This window comes from Petaurus breviceps, unplaced genomic scaffold (assembly GCF_028583685.1).
Source record: "Petaurus breviceps papuanus isolate PSGF00001 unplaced genomic scaffold, PetGlider_PUasm1.0 90779, whole genome shotgun sequence".
NCBI lineage: Eukaryota > Metazoa > Chordata > Mammalia > Diprotodontia > Petauridae > Petaurus > Petaurus breviceps.
In genome coordinates, this window is record NW_027187344.1 from 8,326,552 (window position 1) to 8,348,164 (window position 21,613).

General features: G+C 47.4%; 1 protein-coding gene across 1 annotated transcript in view; it reads right to left on the bottom strand.

Annotated features, from left to right (window-relative positions):
• HMCN2 (hemicentin 2) overlaps window positions 1-21,613 on the bottom strand; it is a 186,074-nt gene that overhangs the window by 84,233 nt on the left and 80,228 nt on the right. Inside the window, 14 exon segments of the mRNA XM_069069359.1 lie at window positions 1,568-1,663; window positions 1,868-1,964; window positions 2,812-2,966; window positions 5,952-6,121; window positions 6,784-6,892; window positions 8,295-8,576; window positions 9,490-9,768; window positions 10,195-10,349; window positions 11,717-11,843; window positions 12,087-12,234; window positions 12,420-12,550; window positions 15,785-15,979; window positions 19,124-19,210; window positions 20,036-20,299. Coding sequence (XP_068925460.1) covers window positions 1,568-1,663; window positions 1,868-1,964; window positions 2,812-2,966; window positions 5,952-6,121; window positions 6,784-6,892; window positions 8,295-8,576; window positions 9,490-9,768; window positions 10,195-10,349; window positions 11,717-11,843; window positions 12,087-12,234; window positions 12,420-12,550; window positions 15,785-15,979; window positions 19,124-19,210; window positions 20,036-20,299 — 2,295 coding nt within the window.

The following is a 21,613-nucleotide window of genomic DNA, read 5'->3' on the forward strand; positions in this document are numbered from 1 at the left end:
AGAAGCAAACAAGTTCAGATCAGTCTTCTCAGGAGGTAGGCAGGAGGGTCAGAGAAGTAGAGAGTAATTCCAAAGATATAATTATTCCATAAATTTATGGATGGAAATGTGCCTCTAGGGAAAAATGACATACAGGGGAAAAGATTTGCAACCAAGGAAGGTAACCAAGGAAGGTAGCACATAGAGTTCTGGACTTGGAATTAAGAAGACATGAATCCTATCTTAAACACTTCCAGGCTCTGGGACCTCAGGCAAATTACTGAAGTAGGTAAACTTCTGGGGGTCTCAATTTCTTTATCTGTTAAATAGGAGGGTAATGGCCTCTAAGATCCCTTCTAGTGCTAAATTAATGATCCTATGAAGAGTATATATCCAGAACTGCTTGGACCCATGGAAATAAAAATTCACATTTCTGTAATGCTTTGTCTAACCCCATGAGGATATCAACAGTTGCATGCATGCCACATTCTTCCAAGTCTGGAAGTATGTCTTTGATGGGGCCACCAGGGACAATTTGGACAAGGCATCAATCTGATAAGTTAGGGACATGACCCCTGAACCCACAAGTCTCTTTCAATAGCCTGTCATGGATGGATCAATCTTCAAGAATTTATCTAAACCTTTGAATCTTTTTATTTTTAGCCAATATTACCTTTCTGGGGGAAAATTGCAAAGGACACCCCATTGGTCCTAAACATATCTCTCTGTGGCTTCATGGGGATTCCTCAGTTTCTGTCTTCAGGATTAACTCCTGGCCTCTCCATCTATGTTTAGCCCACATCTTTTTCTCTAATTTCCCTACTACTAGTCTATATAACAAAACCAGTAAGATGAGGTGCAAGAAGGTCACACAGTCTAGTTCTTAGCTCTCAGACAGGCCCTCATCAACCCATGCCTTCCAATGGAGGGGTCTCAGGTTTGGGATAAAGGTCCTAAGTCATTTCAATATGTCAGGATATGCTTTCTGGTTCACTCCCACTTAACTAAAGAAAGGCTAAGACTCACCAAGTTTCAAAGGATCATAGATTTAAAACTGGATGAGACCTCAGGGGCCATTCAGTCCAACACCCTCATTTTAGAGATGATAAGCTCCATTGGCTTGGGCAGCTAAGTGGTACAATGTATAGAGTGCTGGGTCTGGAGTGAGAAAGACCTGAGTTCAAATCCAACTTCAGATACTTACTGGGTGTGTGACCCTGGGAAAGTCACTTAACCCTGTTTGCCTCAGTTTATTCATCTGTAAAATGAGCTAGAGAAGGAAACAGTAAACCGTTCCAGTAGCTTTGCCAAGAAAACCCCAAATGGGGTCACAAAGAGTTAGACACAAGTGACTGACAACAAACCTAGGGCCCAGAAAAGTTAGGTGATTGCCCAAAGTCACACAGCCAGTAGGCAGCAAAGCCAGGATTAAACCTCAGGTCTTCTAACAGCAAATTCACCACTCAGCACTGTTCCACATTGCTTTTCATTTTATCAAATGCAAAGGAAATCTCAGAGCAGACAGAGAGATGTCACTAGTGAGGATATGGGGTTGCCTGGGCAAGGAACTCAGAAAAGGTTGTCTTACTAGGAGTAGGGACTCCTGATGCCAGGCATTCCAAGGATGCTGAGGTGTTCTCCAGCACGGCCTTATTCACTAGGCCTGGCTCAATGTTGGGGGGCACTAGGGAAAGATAAGGTGAGAACCCCACCCAGGCAGGTACAGGCACAATGTCTCAGTCCCCTAACCACGCACCCACCCCCCACCCCCAGCCCAAGCCAGACTCCCATGGAACCCAGGATTTCCCAAGAACTCCCTTGGTTTAGTTGGGTCCTTGCCCAGAGATCAGTGGCAGGGAGTAAGGCTCCCCCCTCCCTAGTTCCTCACCCAACACCTTCAGCACCACATCCCTCTTGGCCTCTCCAGCCAGGTTGGTAGCCATGCAGGTATAGATGCCTTCATCCCTCAGATCTACCTTCTCAATCTAAAAGAAAAAATAGACTGGGAGGGGGCATTTCCCTGGCAATGCCAGCTTGGCTCAGTCCTTCTGTGGCCCAGTATAGGTAGGCAGTGCCTGTCTGGGGCCAGGTTCTGTGCCAGTGCTGGGCTGGTCAGAAGGCAGAAGCTGAGAAGTGTATTCTCTACCCTGCGGTCAGACCTCCTGACTCTCAAGAATCTGCCCTAAACAGTAGGGAGTCAGAGAGGTGTAAGTTATACAATGAAACACAAGAGCCTAGGAGTGTAGATACAGGGCTGGAGGGAACCTTGGAGACCAATCTACCCCAACCTTTTTTTTTAAACAGATGAGGAATATGAAGCCCAGAAAGATTAAGAGATTGGCCCCAAGGTCACACAGCTAGTAATTGCCAGAGTCTGGATTTGAACCGATGGGTTTAGTTTCCATCTCTAAGCGGATGATTTTCTTTTTTTTTAATTAATTTTTAGTTTTCAACATTCACTTCCACAAGATTTTAAGTTTCAAACTTTCTCCCCTTCTCCCAATCTACCCTCCCTTCTTTCACACACACCCCTTCTCCTGTCCCCTTCTCTTCTATTTTCCTGTAGGGCAAGAGTCTTCTGACTCCATAGCTCTTTCAATTGTAGCACACTGATTCCCATTCCCCAGCATGAAGCTACGGCCATCCCATCCCACCCAGGACAGGTACCCAAAGCAGCACTTTCCCCTGACAGAAGTCACCTTCAACACCTGCTGTTCATTCCCCAGCCTTCCCATCCCACCAGTGGGTCTGAAGCAGGGCCAGAAGCCCAGATCACTGCTATAAAACTGCCTGGCATCTGAGATGCCCACCTTCAGGAACCCTGGAGCTTACCTGCAAGTTGCCCCCTGTGGTCACCAGAGAAACCCCATTCTTCCACCAGCTGAGGCTTGGCACGGGCATCCCAGTTGCCACACACTGGATCGTCACTGGCTGGAGGAAAGGGGCTGTGAGGTTCTCACCCTCCAGGATGGTAACTGATGGGTGCTCTGCACCAGGAAGAGAGAAAATGAAGGCAACAGTTCAGAGAGGCATTGGAATCCCCCACCCCTCACTGGGAAGGGGTGAGGTCACCCAGAGACCATGACCTGGGAGGATCTGCAGTCCTTCTACCTCTCCTTCATCAACTCATAATCCCATTCCCCACAGAAGCTCTCCCAAACCTTTTCACCCTTCCGCAAACTTCCCATGGCTCCTCCTCCTCCTAGCTGCACACTGGAGAATTTTGCCTCCTTTTACAGAAAACAATTAAGACCATTTGCCATGAGCTCCCTCTTCTCCCCTCCTCCTCATCTCCTCATTCATATGCCTTCTGCCACTCTCTCCTCTTTCATCCCTGTATCACAATATGAGCTTGCCTTCCTCCTTACCAAAGCTAACCCCTCTACCTGCTGAAGGGATCCCCTCCCATCTCATCTCTTTCAACAGATCATCCCCTCAGTCATTCCTACTCTCTCATGTGTCTCTCCTTTTCTACTGGCCCATTCTCTACTGCCTAGAAAAACACCCACATATCCCTCATCCTGAAATAAAAATCCTCACTTGATCCATCCATCCCCTTATCATCCTGTATCTCTTCTCCTTTTGTGGCTAAACTTCTTGAAAGGCTGCTCACAGTAGATGCTCCCACTTCCTCTCCTCTCACTCTCTTCTTAATCCCTCACAATCAGTCTTCTGACTTTATCATCCCATCCAAACTGCTCTCTCCAAAGTGACCAGTGATCTCCTAGTGGCCTTTTCTCAATCCTCCTTCTCCCCGATCTCTGCACAGCCTGTGACGCTGTTATCGCCCTCTCCTCCTCGGTGCTCTCTTCTCTCTAGGTTTTCAGAACATCGCTCTCCCCTGGGTCTTCTCCCACCCACTCCTTCTCTGTCTCTTCTGCTGGGTCTTCATCCAGACTGGAATCTTTAACCCCACAGGTGTCCTCCAGAAGTCAGTCCTAGACCCTCTTCTCTTCTCCCTCTATATTACTTCACTTGGTGATTTCATCAGCTCCCATGACTTTAGTTTCCATCTCTATGCTGATGATTTTCTTTTTTTTTAATTAATTTTTAGTTTTCAACATTAACTTCCACAAGATTTTAAGTTCCAAATTTTCTCCCCATCTCCCCTCCCCTACCCCAAGATGGCATGAATTCTGATTACCCCTTCTCCCAATCTGCCCTCCCTTCTATCACACACCCCTTCTCCTGTCCCCTTCCCTTCTCTTTTCCTGTAGGGCAAGATAAATTTCCATACACCATTGTCTGTATAGCTTATTTTCCAGTTTATGTTTATGATTTTCATATCTACCCATCCTGCCCCAAATGTTCTGCTGATGCCCATTCTTGCATCTCCAACTATCTTTTAGAAATCTCAAACTGGACATTCAGTAGACATCTCAAACTCAACGTGTTCAAAGCCAAACTCATTATTTCTCCCTAAATGGTTGCTACTTCCTACCTTCCCTGTTACAGTCATATTGAGACCATCCTCCCAGTCCCTCAGGCTCACAACCTGGGTGGCTTTGACTCCTCACTATCTCTCACTCCCCACATCCAATCCGTTGCTAAGGCCTGTTGATTTCACCTTTGCAACATCTCTCCAGTATGCCTCCTTGTCTCTTCTGACATTGCCACCACCCTAGTATGGGGCCTCATCACCTCCAGCCTGGACTACTGCAATACCCTGTCGGTGACTGGCCTGCCTCAAGTCTCTTCCCCACTCCAATCCCTCTTTTATTCAGCCACCAAAGTGATTTTCCTAAAATGCAGCCCCAACCACGCCACACACCCTTCCCCCCTCAAGAAACTCTAATGGCTCCCTATCACTTCCAAGATCAAAAACAAAATCCTCGGTTTGACATTCAAAACCCTTCATAAGCTTGCTCCCTTCTACCTTCCAGTCCTCTTACACCTTACTTCCTACCTTGTTCTCTTCAATCTGGGGACACTTGCTGTTCCATAAACAAGGTCCTCCATCTCCCAAATTCAGGCATTTTCTCTGGCTGTCCCTCATGCTGGAATGCTCTGATCTCTTCTCATCTCTCCACTTACTGACCTCCTTGGCTTACTTCAAGGAAGCCTTTCCCCACCCCCTCTTAATCACAGTTCTTCCCTCTGTTAATTATTTCCTATTCATCCTGTATGTAGCTTGTTTGTACATATTTGTTTACCAGTTGTCTCCTCTATCAGACTGTGAGCTCCCTGAGGGCAGGAACTGTTTTTTGTCTCTTTTTGTATCCCTAGCACTTAGAACAGTGCCTGGAACATAGGACACACTTAATAAGTGTTTACTGACTGACTCTTGCTTCTAAAAGACTTTTAAGGTTTCCAAAGCAACTTCTCCACAATAGCCCTGGGAGATAGGTAATATACATATTTCATTCCCATTTTACAGATGAAGACACTGAGTTTCTGCTAAGTGCCTTGCACAGGATCAAACAGCCAGTAAGTGGCAGAGCCAGTATTTAAACCCAGTCTCCTAACTCTGTCCTGCTCAGTCCACTGCACTTATGATAGAAAAGAAAAGGCACTGGCCTGAAAGTCCAGAGACCTTCATTGTGACTGTGGCTCCCTGCCTGCCCCCCCCTCCCTTGCTGGGTAGTCTGGGGTAAGTCCCTTCTTCTCTGTGCCAGAGCTTCATTTGCAAAGTGGAGATGTTCATAGGAGTATTATAAAGATTAAGTGAGACAATGAGAAGGGCTCTGAGGTACTAGAGAGTACCAGGGATCAGTCTTTTCTTTCCTGAACCCAGCTGAGGTTAAGGCCTTTAAACTCATTCTTTATTTATGGATAGTCCAAAAACATCTCCCCCAGAACTATCTACCCCCATTCCATTCCCTGGGCTGGCCCTCAATAAGATAGATCACCAAAAGGGTGACCAAAGAACCCCCTACCCCAGTCACCATGGCAGGCTGGGCCAAGATGCATCAATGAATCTCCAGTGGAGTGCCCCCATCTCTCTCCCACCAGGCCACATCCCCTATGCTTACCGTGCACCAACACCTCCACCTCGGCCCCAGCGGTGCCAGCCTCGTTGGTGGCCTGGCAGGCGAAGAGCCCATTGTGGTGTGGCTCCACATGGCCAATTCGTAACATGGCCCCATCTGTGGATATGTCCACACCAGCCAACTCCTTGGCAGGCCGGCCACTCCGCAGCCATCTGAGAATCCATGTTTCAGAGTGGGAGTGGGGTGAGGGGTAGGAAGTAATAATAATTAGAATTAATATAGGGAGGTGAGGTTTGCAAAGTGCTTTATATGCTATGTAATTTGCACCTCACCGTGAGGAAGGTGCTATTAATATCTCCATTTTACAGATAAGGAAACAGAGGCAGAAAAAGGTTAAGGGACTTGCCCAGTGCCACTCAGCTAATAAGTATCTGAAGTGAGATTTGAACTCAGGTCCTCTTGATTCCAGGGCCAGTACTCTAACCACTGTGCCGCCTAACTGGAACAGCAGAGGCACATCATGGTACCCTTGGTACCCTTCCAATGGCAAAAATGAGCACTGAGGAAGCAACACTAGGCAGTCAGAACCCAAGGTTCCTTAGGTAAACTTGCAGGGTTTCATCTTCCAGCACAATCTGATTACTGACCTCAGCCTCCACCCTTCTTTCTTTGGCCAGGGATACCCAATAGGCCCTTCCCACCCTCATGGCATAGGAGAACACAGGAATAGCTCTCCATGAAGAGTTCTCAACTCTGCGCTTACTGGGCCTAGGAGGGCAATGCTAGGGAAAATACATTCTTGACACCCAAGAGGTACAAATTCCCTTCTACTTGCAATGTCCCCTCACCCCACCCCCCACCTCTCCATACATACTGTACAGTCGGAGTCGGGGAACCTGTGGCCTGACAGGGAAGCTCCAAGGAGTGTCCCTTAACAGTAGTCACCTGTCCTGAGCCTTCTCCTACCAGCAGCTGTGGGGGCACTGGGGACAGGACATACAGTCAAATGAATGGTGCCAGCTGACCAGGCAATGCCTCCTCCCTCCAACCCCACCCCCAGTCACTTCCTATTTACGGGTGTCAAACACTAGACTCTAAGTGAGGCCAGAATCAGACTAAAACATAATTGGAAAATACTTAACAAAAAAAGATTTTAAAAAGCAGAACATAGATAATGTTGATATGTGGTTTTCTAAGTCCATATGAGGCCAGCAGGGATTCTTGTGTACTATTTAGTGTCTCCATTTCAATTTGCATTTGACATCACTGCAGTAGCTGATCCTAAGGTGTACATCTCACCATCCCTAGGGACAGGGGGACACCACTTTGTAGTGGCAGGGAAATGACACTGAACTGGAAGTCAGGAGACTCAAACTGGGGCCCTGTGACCTTAGGCAAACACTTTACCCAAGTCTGAGTCTGAGCTAAATAGGGATAATACCATCTCTATTTATTGTGGCTAGTGAATAGAGAGCTGGCCTGGGAATCAGGGAGACCTAGATTCAAGTCCCTCCTCTGACACGTATTTCCTGTGTGACCCTGAGAAAGTCTCTGCAGCTGGAGATTACCGATAAGTATTGGTAGAGGGGGGTTCCTCACCAGGAGTTCCCTGAACCAAAGAAACCATAGGGCTGGACAAAAATCAAGACAAACCTTCCACAGAGGAATGCTATAAACACATTAAGACCCTTGCAAATAGGACTTGTTTCATTCTTTTTACTTGTATCCTACATGCAGTCCCTGTCACAGAGTAGTTAACTTCTATCGACTGATCAGATAAAATACTAACTAGGAAAATGTTTGGAGAAACAGACAGCATTGTGTGTGTGAAGAAATAGGGCCAATTCTCATCTCTCCTACTCCATTCCCTCTGCTCTGTCCAGCACATTCCCAGAGCCCAGAACTCTGCAGAGTATTTGGGGAGCACTTCATTAGCTTTGTTAAATGAGTAAACAATAACCTTGAACTTACTTAATTTTCCCATAACTCTGTAAGGTCTATAGTATTATTATTCCCATTTTATTGATGAGGAAACCAAGACTCAGAAGGGGCAAGTGATTTGTCTAGGATTATAGAGCTAGTTGGAGCCAGGATTCGAACCTGAGTCTTTTGACTTCAAGTACAGTACTCTTTCTACTACGTTAAGCTGCCTGGAACAAATGAATGAAAATGAAGGAAAGCAGGACAATTTGACAATGGCAATCAATCAATTAATTAATCAATGACAATTAATCTGAGTTCCCTGGTGACACTACCTGAGCAATCCCCAAGGTGGCACCTTCCCCAAAGGCCCCCAGTATCCCATGAAGGTCAGTAGGATGTCCTGATAACAATGACCTCAGTGCTCTGGACCCACACTCCGGTCACCTAGAAGGAGCCACTTACCTTGCACCTCTACCAGGTAATGGAGCACTGTTTCCCCAGCAGGGCTATTGGCCAAACAGCTATAATGGCCTGAAGCTGCCTCTGTCACACTCTCCAGCCTCAGCATTCGTCCCCCCTCCTGGAGCCATGTCCCATTGTTCTCTGTCAATGGGTTCCCATCCTGGTGCCACGTGAGGGTGGGTGGTGGATGGCCAGTCGCTGAGCACCCCAGGGCCAGGGGTCTCCCAGCCACTGCCTTTACCACCAGTGGTCCTCCATCAGCACCCTCGATGCTGGGTGGAACTGGAGAGGAAATGGAGGCTTCATTGTAGGGAGGCTCTCAGAGTTAGAAAGAGGTATCTCACCCCCTTTCCCCTCTGGAGTTTTGGAATGTTAGGCAAGGGACCTTACATCTCTACCTGTGGACCAATCCATGGTTAGAGGAATAGGACTGCTCAAATCCGCTAATGTTAAGAATATCACTACTCATGCCCAGTCTTAAGGACAGAGAAAAAGTATATATCTGGGAAGGAAGAGAGGAGAGGGAAAGAGAGGGAGTAAAGATGCCTGAAGTCCTCACTCTGGTAGCAGGGAACTAATGATGGCAAAACCAGGAAGAGACAAAACTCAAATTCATTTTCCTCCCAAAGAAGGGCCTTGAAAAATAAAAGTGGAGCCAGCTAGTCCTGCCCTGATAGTGCTGTGGGACCCTGGGACCAAGCTGAAGGGAGCTGCCCTTGGAGCTGACGGCAACCTCCAGGGTTAGGGATGGCCCACAAATGCCCCAGCTTTCTTTAACAGCTCCCTGTAGATCAGTCCATCAGGAGTCCTTCAGAATCTTTATTGGCCTAATGAATTTCCAGTTTATTCCACCTCATACAAAGAATGGGTTCTCTTAGTGTTCCCCGGTGGGTGAAATGGGACGCCTTGCTCTTCCAAAGTTTACAGAGGGCCCCTAGTCCCACCGACATGAGTCCCTGTTGCCTGATCCCATGCCATCCCATAGACCCACAGCTGCTCCCTGCAGAGCAAGTTCAGTGTGATGAGGGCACAGGGGGTTACTGATACTGGAACCCCTGCTCTAGGGCGAGGAGATAGGCTTAGAGGGCCAAGCCTCAGAGCAAACTTCTTGCTCCTGAATCTCGTCCTCCCTGCTCTTTCCCCTGCCCACCCTCATGCCATATTCTCTCCCCACCCTCCCTGGGAGTCAGCTCACCATAGACATCCAGCCTCACAGCCTTCTCAGCTATTCCTGCTGCATTGCTGGCCTGGCAGGTGTACAGCCCAGAGTCTGAGACCCGGGCCTTCCCCAGCTGTAAATGCCGCCCCCCTTTGGCATAAGCCACCTGGGTGCCGGCATGGAGGGGGTCCCCATCTTTGAACCAGGTGATGGTAGGGGTGGGGACACCACGGGCATCACACTGAAGGCGGACCACATGGTCTTCCATGACGGCCACCTCGCCTGTCTCATTGGAGCCCCAGATGGTAGGGGGTGCTGAGAGGGGACAGAGGGAGGCCTAGGTCATAGAGAGCTGTGACAGGCACCTGGAGGGCAGCCAGGGCTGTTCTTTCTAGAGTGGCAGACAGATAGCAGTGCTAGGAGCCAAGCTGGCATGGCAGATGTGACACGGGGAAGATGCCAGCACAAGAAATATGCTAAAGCAGAGACCAGGCCAACATGCAACACAATGCTGACGGGCTTCATTTCCCCTACCCCCCACTCCCCTCACTCCACTTGGGCTGTGACCTAATAGGCAACCACCCTCCAAGCCAGGGCAGGACTAGCTTTCAGGACCTTTCACCAATGTGGCCTGAAGGGCTGGTCCCTGGCCCTGAAGCAGGTGCCCAACACCAAGTGGTAAGATTTCTGTGCTATGCCACTCGTGATGGCAGTAGATAAGAAAGTGACAAAGGTACTTACTATGAATGCTGAGCTGGAAATCCTTGGCCTGCTGGCCAGCTGGGCTGAAGGCCACACACTGATAATGACCCTCATCCCCCAGGTGGCTACTGGGGATCCTGAGAACCTGCCCATCCTCTAAGAGCTGAATATGAGGATTGCCTGGGGGTACGGGCCTAGGGAAAGTGTTGGGGAAGACAGGATTAAGGCCCAGGAACAAGGCAGGAAAAGAGGCTGGGCAAGAATCACGGAATCGTTGATTTTGAGCTAAAAAGGAACTAAAAAGGAACATCTGGTCCCAAACCCCTCATTTTACAGATCTGGAATCAGAAACCACAAAAGCTAACACCAGTCACACAAGTAGTAAGTAGAAGAGATGGGATTTGAACCTGGGTCCTCTGATTCCAAATATACTGCTCTTCCCATTAAGGAGGCTGACATCTGAACCCTGGGCTAAAGTCCAGGAAGTTAGAGCATTAGACATTTTCCCCATGGGTGGTGAAGAACAGGCCTGTCATTACTTATTAGATTAAGTTCAGACTCCTGGGCCTGACATTTGGGAGCCCCTTTGCAACTTGGCCCAAGCATGCCCTTCTAGGCTCCTCACACAGTGTTTCCCCAAACACACTCCCAAAATGCTTTGGATCTTCCTGCCTCTGTGTTCCACACTACCTGGAGTGCCCTTCTCTTCCTCTTCTCTTCTCCCCTATCCAAACTCTATTCAAGGCCTTCAAGGACCTGCTATAGTCCTACTTGCTCCATGAAATCTTTGATCATCCCAGTCCACAGGCATCTTTCTCTCCTCTGAAACCTTCTTGTGAATCTACCTTCAGTACTAGTCACTTAGTTCTTAAGCAAACACTGTCTTGCACAGTTTCTTTCTTTTTTCCTTTCTTTCTTTCTTTCTTGGCAGTTGGGGTTACTTAAGTGTCTGAGGCTGTATTTGAACTCAGGTCCTCCTGACTCCAGGGCCAGTGCTCTATTCACTGTGCCACCTAGCCACCCTTGCACAGTTTCTTAATTGTTTCACATGAGTGAGCCCTCTCTCACCACTAAGCAGAATCTTTGTGCTCAGGTTTCTAGTAAAAGGTCTTACTATGGACACACACTATGAAAGGCTTGTTGAATAATTCACCAAGTAAGGGAACGTTATTCATCTTAGGCAAAGAGTGGGGCTGCAGCAGGGCCTTTTCTGAACCTCAGGATGGATGGAACATGCCAAGCATCTAACATGGTCTCTATTTTGTTCTCAAAATCACCCCGACCACACTCCCGGTCACCAGATTGACAATCTGGGGAGCTCCCATCAAACTCCACATTCAATACCGTATGTGGATGTTAGACCCATACTAGAGAGGACGTCAGGAGGAGAGACCATTGAGACCCAAGGACCAAATAGACCTTCTAAGTGGAAAGCACAAGGCTAAGCCTGCTACCTGCAGACTCCCCAGGGCTTCATAGGCTTCAGAGCATTTAGAGCTCAAAGGAACCTAGAATGTGGAACAGCGTAAAGAACACTGGCTCAGGCGTCTGAGGCACTTACTGCCCATCCTTGGTCCATTCCACCTGGGGCAGGGGCACTCCTGAAGTGTGACACTGCAGCTGTACATCCAAGCCAGCCAGACGGGACACCTCCTGAGCTGTCCCTGCTCCATGTACTGAAGGTGGTACTGGGAAAGAGAGGGAAAGGGAGGTAGTGATGGGGGGGGGGGGGGTAGAGAGGGGAGAAGTGGGCAGAAAGGAGACCCAGGGAACAAAGAATGGGGTGAGTCTTTTAGTCACTACCCATCAAGCAGAGGATGATGAGAGCCTAGCTCCATCCTCTCTGGGTCCAGAAAAAAGCAGGATGGAAGAGGCAGAGCTATGGGCATCCCCCAGTCTCCCAGCTAAGGAGGCTGAGAGAGATCACTCACTCAGCACAAGGAGATTGACTTCCTTCTGAGCCACCCCAGCTCGGTTCACGGCTTGGCAGGTGTAGAGGCCCGAGTCACCCTTCTGGACTTGGGGGAAGTGCAGGGACTGAGCACCGTCTGGGAAGTGATGCCTGCTGTCCTCAGACACCTGGGCAAGGAGATTAAGGAGCACCTGAGGTCAAAGAGAAGGGCTGCGTCCCACCCCATGATTTCAGAAACCCTTTTCTCATTGCCCTTCATTCTGGCTTGACATCCCACCTCCATCCCCCATCACCCTGGGGCCAGACCCAGACCCTCTCCACTTGAGGCCCCTTGGTGCTAGGCAGTACTCACTAGCTGACCATCCTTGTACCAGGTGATAGCAGGGGTAGGGAAGCCGCTCACATCACAGTCCAGAGTCAGGGGCTTGCCAGCCATGGTGGACACATTGAGTCTCTGTTCCTCTTCCCGGATGTGAGGGGGCACTGAGAAAGAGGAAGCAGGGGCTAAGCCTTATAATGAGGGAATTCCCAGGGCTTCTTAGGTGTCATGGGATCTAGAGCATGAGTGGACCTGAAGAGCATAGTACAGTGGAAATTTCTCAGGCCCAGAGTTCAAATCCTAACTCTGGAGATCATTGGCTGTGTGACTTTGGGTAAGTCAAGCCCCCTCTCTGGGGTTTAGATTCCTATCTGTAAAATGAGAGGATGGACTAGATGGCCTCTGATGTCCATTTACGCTTTAGGTCTAGACTAGATAAGCTTATTTCGTTCAATATTTTCATTTACAGATAAGGAAACTGAGGTTCAGAAAGACCTAGGGTCTCAAAAGCCAGACCCTCCAACTCCAAGTTCAGTAATCTACTTGCTGAGTTATTTCTATAACAGGCATCCCCTCTATTCCCCTGCTCGTTGGGTTTTATTTTGTTTTATTTTTCTATTAAGCACTTATTTCCTCTCCTTCCCACCACCTCCCAATTTAGAATGGAAAAAAAGAAGAAAATCAAAACAATATGCAGAGTCAAACAAAAGAAATTTTCACATTGGTCATATCCAAAAATGCATGGATCATTGTGCACCTGAGCCCATCATCTATCTATCAGGAGGCAGCGTCCTTCATCATTGGTCCTCCCAAATCATGGTTTACCACTGCATTGATCAGAGTTCTTAAGTCTTTCAAAAATTTTTTTTTACAATGTTGTTGGAGTATAATTTGCTCTTTGACTTCTACTCACTTCATTCACCAGTTCATATAGGTCTTCCCAAGTTTTTCTAATGGCCCCTTTTATCTTTCTCATAACCCAATAGTATTCCATTAAATCCATGTGTTGTAATTTGTTTAGCCATTCTCCCAACTGATGGACACTAAAAACACAGGAAGGAAAGAAGGAGCGCACAGGAGAGGAGGTAAAAATGTTTACTAAGCCTCTCACTCTGACCTGAACTTACTTCTCTGGAACTCACCCTCAACCTTCTACTACTCTTGTCCAACCTCGTAAATTCACAGGGTCATAGATTTAGAGCTGGAAGGGACCTTAGAGATCATCATGTCCTAATTTTACAGATGAGGAAACTGAGGCCATGACAGGGAAAATGACTTGCCCAAGGTCACACAAATAACAAAGTGATCATCCTGAAGCACAAGTCTGATCACATCATCCCCCTAGTCAATCAATTACAGTGGCTTCCTATCACCTGTAGGATCAAATAGAAAATCCTTATTTTGGCTTATAAAGACCTTTATAACCTGACTTCTTCCTACCTTTCCAGTCTTCTTACACCTCCTACCCCTTCCCCATGTAAGTTATGCCTTCCACATTGCAGGGACTAGGGACGTCCCCCTTTCCCCCCTTCGCCAATCTGGAAAATCTGCATAAAATGTTTTGGTTCTCCCTTCATGCCAGAGAAAAAGTCTGATTTTTTTCTCTTCCTTTTATGGGATATTTGCAGTACTTTATTGCAAAATCTGGGTTAACTTTTTGGTAATTGATAGGCTCTGTGTCATCTTCTGGCCTTTGCATGTCATCTGTGGCTCCCACAAAACTCCCCCCAAATTCCCATTTAATTTCTTATGCTGACCCAAAATATATTGAAACTGTGATGGGGAAAGTCAGATGTGGAAGGGCTAACCATACCCTTCAGTCCAGTGACGCCTGCCTCCTGGCTGTTCCCCAAACAAGCCACTCCATCTCTGGGTTCCCCGTATTCTCTCCAGCTGCCCCCCAAGCCTGGAACACTCTTCCTCCTCATCCCCACCTCCTGGCTCCTTTTAAATCTCAACTAAACCCCTCCCCTTCTGAAAGAAGTTTTCTCAGTCCCCCTTAATGCTTTCTCTAGTTTATCCTGCACATGTCTTGTCTGTACACAGCTGTTTGCATGTTATCTCCCCATTGTACCGGGAGGTCCTTGAGAAGTACCACTGCTGTTGCTTTTCCTTATTTCTCCAACACTTAGCACAGAGCCCATCATGTACATAGTAGTTATTTAATGACTCCTTGTCTGACTTGACTTGAACAGATGCAGGGTCAAGTTACTAGAGCCAGGAGAGCAATCTCTGCAGTGACTACACTAATTTAGCACTAAAAAGTTACTGAAGTTAGATGAGCTGCAAAGATCATTTCTGGACCCAAGGGACAGAAAATGAAATACATTTCTCCCCTCTTGGTAGTGAGGTGGAGAATTATGGGCGCAGAGTATATTGCACAATCAGACAAAGACATTTTACCAATTGGGTTTAACTATTTTTCTTTGCTCCAACAGAAGGGCTAAACAAGGTCATTATTTTTTTTTTCTAAAAAAAGGCATTGGGGCAGCTAGGTGGTGCAGTGAATAGAGCACCAACCCTGGAATCGGGAGAACCTGAATTCAAATCCGGCCTCAGACACCTTGGGCAAGTCCCTTAACTCCAATTGCCCCGCCTTCTCCCCTCCAAAAATACAGGAAAAAAAAGGCATCAAAAAATTTAAAAATTAAAAAAATTTAAGAAGGTATCAGTAAAAGTTTTAAGATAATGCAATGGAATACTCTTGTGCTATAAGAAATGACGAGCTGGCAGATTTCAGAAAAACCTAGAAAGACTTACATGAACTGATGCTGAGTGAAGTGAGCAGAATCAAGAGAACATTGTACACAGTAACAGCTATATTGTACAGTCATTAATTATAATAGACTCGGTTCTCCTCAGCAATACAATGATCCAAGATAATTCCAAAAGACTCACGATGAAAAATGCTATCCATATCCAGAGAAAGAACTATGGAGTCTGAATGTAATTCGAAGCAGACTATTTTCACATTTTTTCTTTCTCATCGTGTTTCCCTTTTGTTCTGATTCTTCTTTCATAACATGACTAATGAGGAAATATATTTAACATGATTTTACATGTATAACATATCAGATTGCTTGCTGTCTTGGGGAACGGGGCAAGGAAGAGAGGGAGGGAGAAAAATGGAAGTCAAAATCTTATTAAAAATGAATGTTGAAAATTATCTTTACATGTAATTGGGAAAAAATAAAATGCTATTAAGTGCAAAAAAAGGTTTTGAGATAAAATTTCAAAAATAATTTAAAATGACCTGAAGCTTTTGCACACACTATCAGCCCATCCACCCCTCAACAATCAAGGCCACAGGAAGACTGTCTCTTTTCCATCCCAGATCCCTCAGCTTCTCCTTCTGGGCCCACCCTCCCTCTATGCCCCTTCACAGGTTCCCCTCTTACCATACACCACCAACTTGACTTTCCTCGACGCTGAGCCCACCTCGTTGGTGGCCTGACACTCATAGTCTCCACTGTCATGGGATGAGACTGAAGCAATGAACAGAGAACTCTCATTTAAGATCGACAGGCCTGGACGGCTATTCAGGGGCTCTGGGGCTGAACCCTTCCGCCAGATCACTCGGGGTTGTGGAGTCCCTGGGGGAAAGGGAGAGAGAAAGGAGTCATCAGAATCCACTGCTCAGGGACCGCTAGGTGGTGCAGTGAATAGAGCACTGGTCCTGGAGTCAGAAGGACCTGACTTCAAATCAGGCCTCAGACACTTGACACACTTACTAGCTGTGTGGCTTTGGGTGAGTCACTTAACCCCAATTGCCCTGCCTTCCCTCCTCCAAAAAAAAAAAAGAATCCACTGTTCAGACTGCTCCAGGCTTCTCAACACCTCTACCACCCACCTCAGCACTTAGCATAGTTGCTTGCACACAGTAGGCATTTATTTGTTGAATTTGAAATGCCACCAAGCTTTTGCTCACAGTTAATAGGATCATAGGATTTAGACTTGGAAGGAAACTTACAGATGAGCTAATTCAATATCTTTATCATTTCATAGATGATAAATTGGGGCCTAGGAAGGGACAAATAGTTAACCCTGGGTCACAGAGCTAATTGAGAGCAGAACTAGAACTGAGGCCAGGTCTTCTGAGGCCAAGGCCAAGGCCGTTCTGCCTCCTGGTCTTGATGCCGTCCATGCTTGCAGGCTCTAGCTGAAGCCCCACTTCCTCCCTGAACCCTTTCCTGATGACCCCACCCCGACCCTTCCTCTAGGATCCTGTAGCATTACTAGTTGTACCACTCATCTGGGACATAACAGAAAACTGTCTTGTGGCAGTCTAACTTTTCAGAAGTACGTTGTTTGAGTCCTCAACTAAACGGAAAACTCTTTGCAGACGGGATTGTGGTCTAAATATCTGCATAAATATCTCCCATTTCACCTAGTACAGGGTCTGAAACACAGTAGGTGCTCAGGAAAGACTTGCCAAATGAATAAATGAATGCATGAATCATGACGCTTTCCATGGGGTATGGTAGTGAATGAGAAAAGAAAGGAAATAAGGACTTCTTACGTATCTACTATGTGCCAGGTCCTGTACTAACCACTTTACCAGTATTATCTCATTTGTTCTTCACAACAACCCATGGAGGTAGGTACAGTTATTGTCCCCATTTTACAGTTGCATAAACTGAGGCAGGCAGAGATTAATTTCTAGCTGTGAAATTGTCCGAGGTTGGATTCGGACTCAGGTCTCCCTGACTGCAGTTCTACCCAAAGGCAGAGAGACCCTTTCTGAATCCCTCTGGCTTCGCCCCAGAATTCACAGCTCAGCACCCACCAAGCCTTAATCACATATTCACACACCATCATTTCTTATTATAAAGGCTAATATTAATTGTAAATGCTTGTTAGTATTAATAATAGCCCAGGTTGTATCTATCATTTATCTCAGCAGCAATGGAAGCCCATTCTTAGCAGACGATCTGACATTGTTCCCAGGGTCCCTGGGAGGGACTAAGCTGATACCTGGCAGGGAGGGGCAGTGACATGCTCCATTCTGTGGAGGGAGGGGGCAGGGCTAGTTATGAGACTCTCTTCCCCATCATCTCCCTGGCTCTCCTCCAGGCCAGCCTCATTCTACTAATGCCACCCCATACCATTCCCTTTCATTAAGGTTTGACTTCATTTGTGCCTACAACCCAAGACATTCAATTTAAGGCTAGAAGAGAAGAACTTGAGGGAGGATCTAATGGTAGAATCAAAAATTTAGAGCTGGACATCATCGAGTCAACTCCCTCATTTTACAGATGAGGAAACTGAGATTCAGTGAGCTTAGGGGATATAAGGCCACCCAGAGTTGAAATTTGCATGCACTTGTCCTCTGATTTCAGCTGCAGCCACTCTTTCACTGCACCACGTTGCCTACTGACTACCTCCCCCCCCCCCCATTTTAAGGATGGACAAACTGAGTCCCAGAGTCATTTGCCCAAAGATGTGCGGCTAGTAAGTAGCAGAGCCAGGAATCAAACCCAGGCCTTCTGCCTCTGGATCAGGTGCTTGACACCACACTGACTGGTCAGTGGCAAGGCTAGGGACTTCTGTCCGGATCTCCTGACACCCCTCCCAGCCCTGCTTCCACCACATCACAACTGCCTCCTGTGAGTCAGTCCGTATGATTGAGCACCCACTTGGTGCTTTATAAATGGGAGTTTTCATTATGGTCAGGAGGAAAAGATCCCCAGGTAGTGGGGTGATGACCAGGCAGGAAACCCAGAGCATCAGAACAGAGGTTATGAAAGGAGACCAGCCCTGCACGGTCCTCACACAGCGACCAAAAGCATCTGGAGGAAGAAGTGCTTCCAGGGGCCACGAGGTGGCGCTGTGAGCAAGGGGTTTTTGTTCAGTTTTTGGAAATTTTTTTTGCAAATAGGGAACCTGGAGGATTTTAGGCTGGGGATAGACTTGAGACAATAGGATGATAGAATCCTAGAATTAGGGCTAGAGAGGACTTTAGAGGCCACCCAACTCACCTCCCTCAATTCACACATGAGAAAACTAAGGCACGGAGACTTGGGACTTGCCCAAGGTCACCCAGATTTAACAAGTAGCAGAGAGCTTGAAGTCAAAGCCAGGTCTTCTGACTCCAAAAGCAGGGCTTCTTCCACATATCCCAGGAAGGTGACTCGTCTAGGGGTGGGGAGAACCAGGGGTATGCTAGAGCCAGCTCCAAGATAGCGAAATTTTCCGTGTGAGCATTTGTGTCTTAGAAATCCAGTAAATGCTATGAATCAGGGCTTGATTTATTGTTTTGTTGATTATCTAGAAGATTTTGGAAAGTGATGGGAACATGTGCAGATTAAATTTATTTAACATTAAACTGCATTTAACAATGCAGATTACACTTCAAAAGGGTGGTGTGCTTTTCAGAGAGCTAGTTGTTAAACATTTACCAGTACATCCCTGGGGAGACCCTAAAAAAAAAGATAGCTGGAGAAAAGACAGTCTTTTCTCCCTTTCCTGCCCCCCGACAAATTTGACAGACACCTCTCACCAGAATCCTCTTTCCACAAGATACTAATAAGGTGATAAGATAAGGCCTTAAACCTCTCAGCTCACCTAAGACAGAGTCCCCAGAAACTCCCTGGAAGGGGTCTGAACTATCTAGTTTAAACCTCTCACTCTACAAATAGGGGAAACCAATACCAAGGGAAGGAAAGGGACTTGCCCAAAGTCACACACAGTGAGTCAGGAGGGGCTTTGTCCTCACTTCTTAGCCAGTGAAGTCTTACCTGTCACCAGGCAGGGAAGGCTGGCATTCTCTCCGGTCACTCTCTCCAGAAGGGCTTCAGTACCCTTGGCTTCCAAGCGTGGTGGTTCTGCCATAAGGGAGACATGACCATAATTTCATTCCATAGCCTCACTTTAGCTTCCAGACCCCTTTGCCCCTGCTCTCTCTGTTGGGATTGGGATGATGATTCATCCTAACCCTTGGGGAGCTGCAGAAGGTAGGGGAGAGAATTGCAATCACCCATCTCCACCTGTCCTCAGACACAGCACATGCTGGGACAGAAGAATAGATCTCGAATTCCCAACTTGTGGGACACTTCCTCCTGCTTCTACTGGCCTATGGCCAGAAATACATTCCGGTGGAAGGTGAGGAAGGAGGTATACCACTCTTGTTAGTGTAATTGGGACAGGAGAAGCAGGAATAGAATGGAAGTAGTACACATGTATACCCATCACCACCCACAAATCCCCATAGTGCTCCTGACCCAGGCCTAGGCAAGGAATCTGACTGGATGGGACCCTGGCTGCTTGAGAACTGTAGAAATCTGTGTCCTCCATGAGCCATCCACCATGAGGCACCAGCACAGACTGGCCCTGGGACACTATGCTGCCCACCCAGAAGGTTAATACCATAGACCTAAAACTGAAAGGAGCCACAGAGGGCTACTCCAGCCCCCTTGTCTTTTCAGATAAGGAAACTGAGGTTAAGCGGTTTGTCCAAGGTCCTGGAGGAAGACTTGAGGCATCAGAAGTAGGATCTGAATGTATGCTCTCTGCTGCTAGGACAGTCTCGCTTTCTACTGTTTTACACTGCCTCCTACTCTGAGAGAAAAGTCCAGCACAGGAGGGAATAGGGCTGAGTCCCAGAACTGAAACAAATCTTCAGCTATATGCATGCCTCTAAGAGTACTCACCTAGCACCTCCAGCTCCAGCTCCCAAGCATCCTCCCCCGCCCCATTTGAGGCCACACAGTGGTAGATTCCAGCATCTGAGACCTGCAGGGACTCGAAATGGATAGAGCCAGCAGGGCCAAAGCCATCCTTCCCCGGCAAAGTGACTCCATCTTTGGACCAGCGTAGCTGAGGCTCCGGGTCTCCCGTGGCTACACAGGTCAAGTCCAGGCTCTCGCCTGCTAGCACCTTCATCAGCGGGGGGCCCGACTGGATCTGAGGGGGGACTGAGAGGGAAGCAGGTGGGTATCAAGACTGGGAAGGTGAGATAAGGGAAAACAGCTCTGGATGGAGGTCCCCTGAAGTCACACACACTCATACACGCACATGCATACACACACACACACACCACGGCTCACAGAGGCTAGGGCTAGCCAGTAACTGTCACTCCTGGCTTAGCCTCAGGCAATGCTGTATACACTGTGCCCCCTGCCAGCCCTCAGAGCACCACAGGGAGTGATTGACATAGAGCAGAGAATGTAAGAGTCTGAACCCATAGCATCCCTGAATGCAGAGCCAGATGAGACCTTATTACTCGGCTAGCTCAATCCTCTTATTCTTCAGAGGACAATATTGATGCCCAGAGGGGGAGAGTGACTTTCTCAAAGATACGCAATGCATGGCACAGCTGGTACAATACTATGCATCTATCTCCTTGCTCCTAATCCAAGGTTTGAGCTTCTATAGAGCCCAAGAGATGAGGAAGCCTCCCTGATTCACCCACCACAATCCCTAGGTCTGATTCTGTCCCAGGTGAGAAAGGACCAGAGTAGGAGAATCCTACAATGCAGTATGTCCTTGACACCTATCACTACCCCCAACTTCCCAGGATGCCCCTGTTCCAAGTCTAAGTAAGGGTTCAGGCTGGATGGAGGGATCTCCAGCAGCTTGAGAGCCATGGGATCTGCATTCTATGAGAGAGGACCAGGGAGATGGGAACACGCCATCCCTGGCTCTAAAGGACCCAAGCTAGAGGGCTAGGGAAGTAGCCACCAACTCTGGGACCAAATAGTGGAGAGACAATGTGATAATCGGTGTCCGTAATCCCAGTACCAGGCAGCTCCCAGCCTCAGAGGCCTAAGATGCTGGGAAGAGTGTTACTCAGCAGCACGTGCTCCCATATCCACACATGTGCACCAACACACATTCAAGAAGCCACAAGCAAGTAAAAATCCATATACAAGCTAGAGCACATACATGGAGGCAAAGGTATAATCCCTCCCCCAGAGGGACACGAGCATAGGTATATGGATATACATATGCACACATATGTCTATATCTCCATATACATGAGTTTGGTTATATATATAATATATATACATATATACAAACACATATTTACATATATATGTATATACACACATCACACACAATATTATATGGACATACCCCTAGAAAGATAGATGGATGGAAAGACATGTGAAGTGGGGAGGAGAGGAAAGGAGGGAGGGAGGGAGGGGAAGAGAGAGAGAAGAAGAAGAAGAAGAAGAAGAAGAAGAAGAAGAAGAAGAAGAAGAAGAAGAAGAAGAAGAAGAAGAAGA